At 45.3% G+C, this 3098-nt stretch overlaps 1 protein-coding gene across 1 annotated transcript in view; it reads right to left on the bottom strand.

Moving 5' to 3' along the window:
• Positions 1-525: 525 nt before the first annotated feature.
• Positions 526-3098, bottom strand: part of HOXC13 (homeobox C13) — a 6946-nt gene continuing 4373 nt past the window's right edge. Inside the window, exon 2 of the mRNA XM_003790442.2 lies at positions 526-853. Within this exon, the coding sequence (XP_003790490.1) occupies positions 597-853 (257 nt within the window). The 3' untranslated portion in view covers positions 526-596. The remainder of the gene's footprint in view (positions 854-3098) is intronic.

Here is a 3098-nt window from a genome sequence, read left to right as displayed (position 1 = left end):
TGTGCTGATTCCAGTGTTTGTTAAAACGGATAGGAAAGAAAGAAAACCCACCAGCTCTAAGAACTGTCTGCATTCCAGTCATGCTGCCAGATCCCTAACATTTACCATTAATATTAACGGGACTTTTAAAATATGCACAGAAACTCTTTACTAGGAAATCTTGCCTATGGAGTATGGGAGGGACAGGGAAGGGAAGTATGAGCTGGCCAGATCCTGCTCCACAGTTGCACCCTTACAGAGGGTCTTCTACCAGCCTGGTCATAGGATGAGGCAAGAATTGGGGTCATTCCCCAACCTTGATTTGGTTGGAATGACTGGGCTCTTCACTGCCACTTGGCTTACTGGCAGAGACAAGGGTAAGGCCACCCAGACCCTTCTTCAATGCTGCTAAAGCCCAGTGGGTCTGTGTGAATGGGAGTAGAAGCTAGGTTTGGATGGCCAGACCTGACTTCAGAGCCTCCCTGCCTTCCAGTGGCAGGTTCCTCTTTCTCTCTAACATTAAATATTTGTCTGCACTGGTGCAGTGTCCTTCAGTGGGTTAGGTTATGGTACAAAGCGGTCACATAAATAGATGGGGCGGGCAGCCGAACGGACGGTCAGGTGGAGTGGAGATGAGGCGCTTTCGATTTGCTGACCACCTTCTTCTCTTTGACCCGCCGGTTCTGGAACCAGATGGTGACCTGGCGCTCGGAGAGGTTCGTGGTGGCTGAGATGCGCCGGCGCTTCTCTTTGGTGATGAACTTGCTAGCCGCATACTCCTTCTCTAGCTCCTTCAGCTGCACCTTAGTATAGGGCACTCGCTTTTTGCGCCCACGTCGGTAGCTGCTCACCTCGGGCTGAAGGGGAACCACGTCTAGAGGGAGAGAGAAGGCAAGCAGGAGGAAGTGAGGTGTGCCGTGGGCAGACCCAGGTAGCAGCCACAGCGGCTCAGGGCTCCATCAGGGGCTCAGATGGCCCCCCTAATCTTTTGCACCTCTGTTACTAGCAAGGCTACAGGGTACTTGCCGCTGTGTAAACTTTAAGGGCTTAGGTCCTGAACACTCAGCAACCAAGATAACATTTTAATATGATTAAAACATTCGAAATGAATGCAAAAAATCTCTGGTGAACAAAATATAAATTTTAAAAATAAATATAGGATTAGTACTACTGATTTTTCCTTATGTTTCAGGCTCCATTGTGGCTCTGCACAGCTTCATTTTTTAAGATCCTTCAATCCTTAGAGCTCCCCCACTTCCACCCCATATGCCTTGCCTGCTGGGTTTCAGGTATTCAGAAATATCCCTCCTTCCTGCTGATAGGTCATTTAAATACCTATCAGTATATACTCTACCCCATTGTCAGAGGAAAGAGTTCTATTGCATGTTTGGGGGAGGCCATGCAAGTAGGGGATCAGCTTCAGTGGGTACAGACTACCAAATGGGTCCTCAGGCCTTGGTTGCTGGCCCTGTATTAGGGATCTAAGGCACTCACTACCCACACATCAACAGACAGAACTATCCAGGAAGATCTAGCCTGCTTGGGGTCAAATTACTCTAGGAATTAGGGCCCAATCTTGTGAACCACCTCGGCAACATCCAAGGTGGGAGGTCTTGGCCTCCAGACATCAGGAATCAGGTCCCTGGAAGTAGGGGGTCCATATCTAGCCTACCAAAACAGCAAGTTCTGTTTCAACTCTCTCTTCTCTCCTTTTCTCCAAGGCTGAGGGAAACTGTCTACATTCCATGCACCATCCCTAACTAAATCTGGAATATGTTGTCATTCCAACCACTACCACCAGTTCAGTTTCTTTAGGCTCTGAGAATTTCACAGAAACTAAAAACAATATATGCCACTTACATCCCTATCTTCCACCCTACCCTTCCTTTTGTCAATAAAAGGTCCTAGCTGGGGGCGGCGCCTATGGCTCAAAGGAGTGCTGGCCCTATACGCTGGATGTGGTGGGTTCAAACCCAGCCCCGGCCAAAAACTGCAAAAAATAAATTAATACATAAATAAAATCATAGCAACACTTTCAAGGGGAAGTGGGGAATGAGGGAGATTATCTAAGTAACTCAGCCCTCATTTTTACCATATAATTATTAGACTTCTGATGGAAATTAATGAGAAGGACTGAATATTTGGGGTTTCCCCTTCATTCCCACTGCCTTTTGGAACTACAGACACAGCCCTCAACAAGGACACAAAGTTCTTCCTGAAATGTTTATTTCTACCCCACCCTCACAGAACTCCTTCTCTACGCCCATCCCACTAGGTCTGCTCTCTCCTAAGGACTCTTGTCTATGTAGGATGTGAGGAGAAGTGGTCACCATCAAATGCAGGAAAAAATAGGAACACAATGGGACAGACAGTGTTCCAGTGGCTTGCTTTAGAGTCCTCATAGTGACAATTTCTCAGGAAAATTGTTGGACTTGGCATTTTTCTCTGCCTCTGTATGAATAAGCCAACATTTCTTTAAAATTCTGAAAAACTGGCTAGCGCCTGTGGCGCAAGTGGCTAAGGTGCCAGCCACATACACCTAAGGTGGCAGGTTTGAATCCAGCCCGGCCTGCCAAACAACGACAGATGCAACCAAAAAATAGCCAGGCGTTGTGGCGGGCGCCTGTGGTCCCAGCTACTTGGGAAGCGGAGGCAGAAGACTTGCTTGAGCCCAGGAGTTGGAGGTTGCTGTGAGCTGAGATGCCACGGTACTCTGCCTAGGGGGACAGCTTAAGGCTCTGTCTCAAAAAAAAAAAAAAATTCTGAAAAATAAAACAACTTCATTTTAACAGATAAGATTCTTTAGGTTAAAAAGGATTTTTCTGACCAAGTTCTTTTGTTTTTAATTCCCCAGTTCTCAATTTTCTTTTTTTTTACTCTTAGAAGATATAACCATTATTCCAGAAATTGATGATTTGGGGACAAAAATACAATGAAGAGTGTAAGTAGTGATAAAACAAGCTTTTGTTTTTAATCCTCAGAACATTTCATCAGGCTTATTTTATTAAACCTGATCTTTATAAGATCAGGAATCATAGGCTTAGAGTAGGTAAAATAATTAAATGGTACAGCCAGATTTTAAACTCAGACTCTTCTGAGTTTTTTTTTTTTTTTTTTTT

This window comes from Otolemur garnettii, unplaced genomic scaffold (genome assembly GCF_000181295.1).
Source record: "Otolemur garnettii isolate 467f Iridium unplaced genomic scaffold, OtoGar3 scaffold00043, whole genome shotgun sequence".
Classification (NCBI taxonomy): domain Eukaryota; kingdom Metazoa; phylum Chordata; class Mammalia; order Primates; family Galagidae; genus Otolemur; species Otolemur garnettii.
The sequence above is the reverse complement of the archived record's forward strand: the minus strand, read 5'-3'. Positions and strand labels throughout refer to the sequence as shown.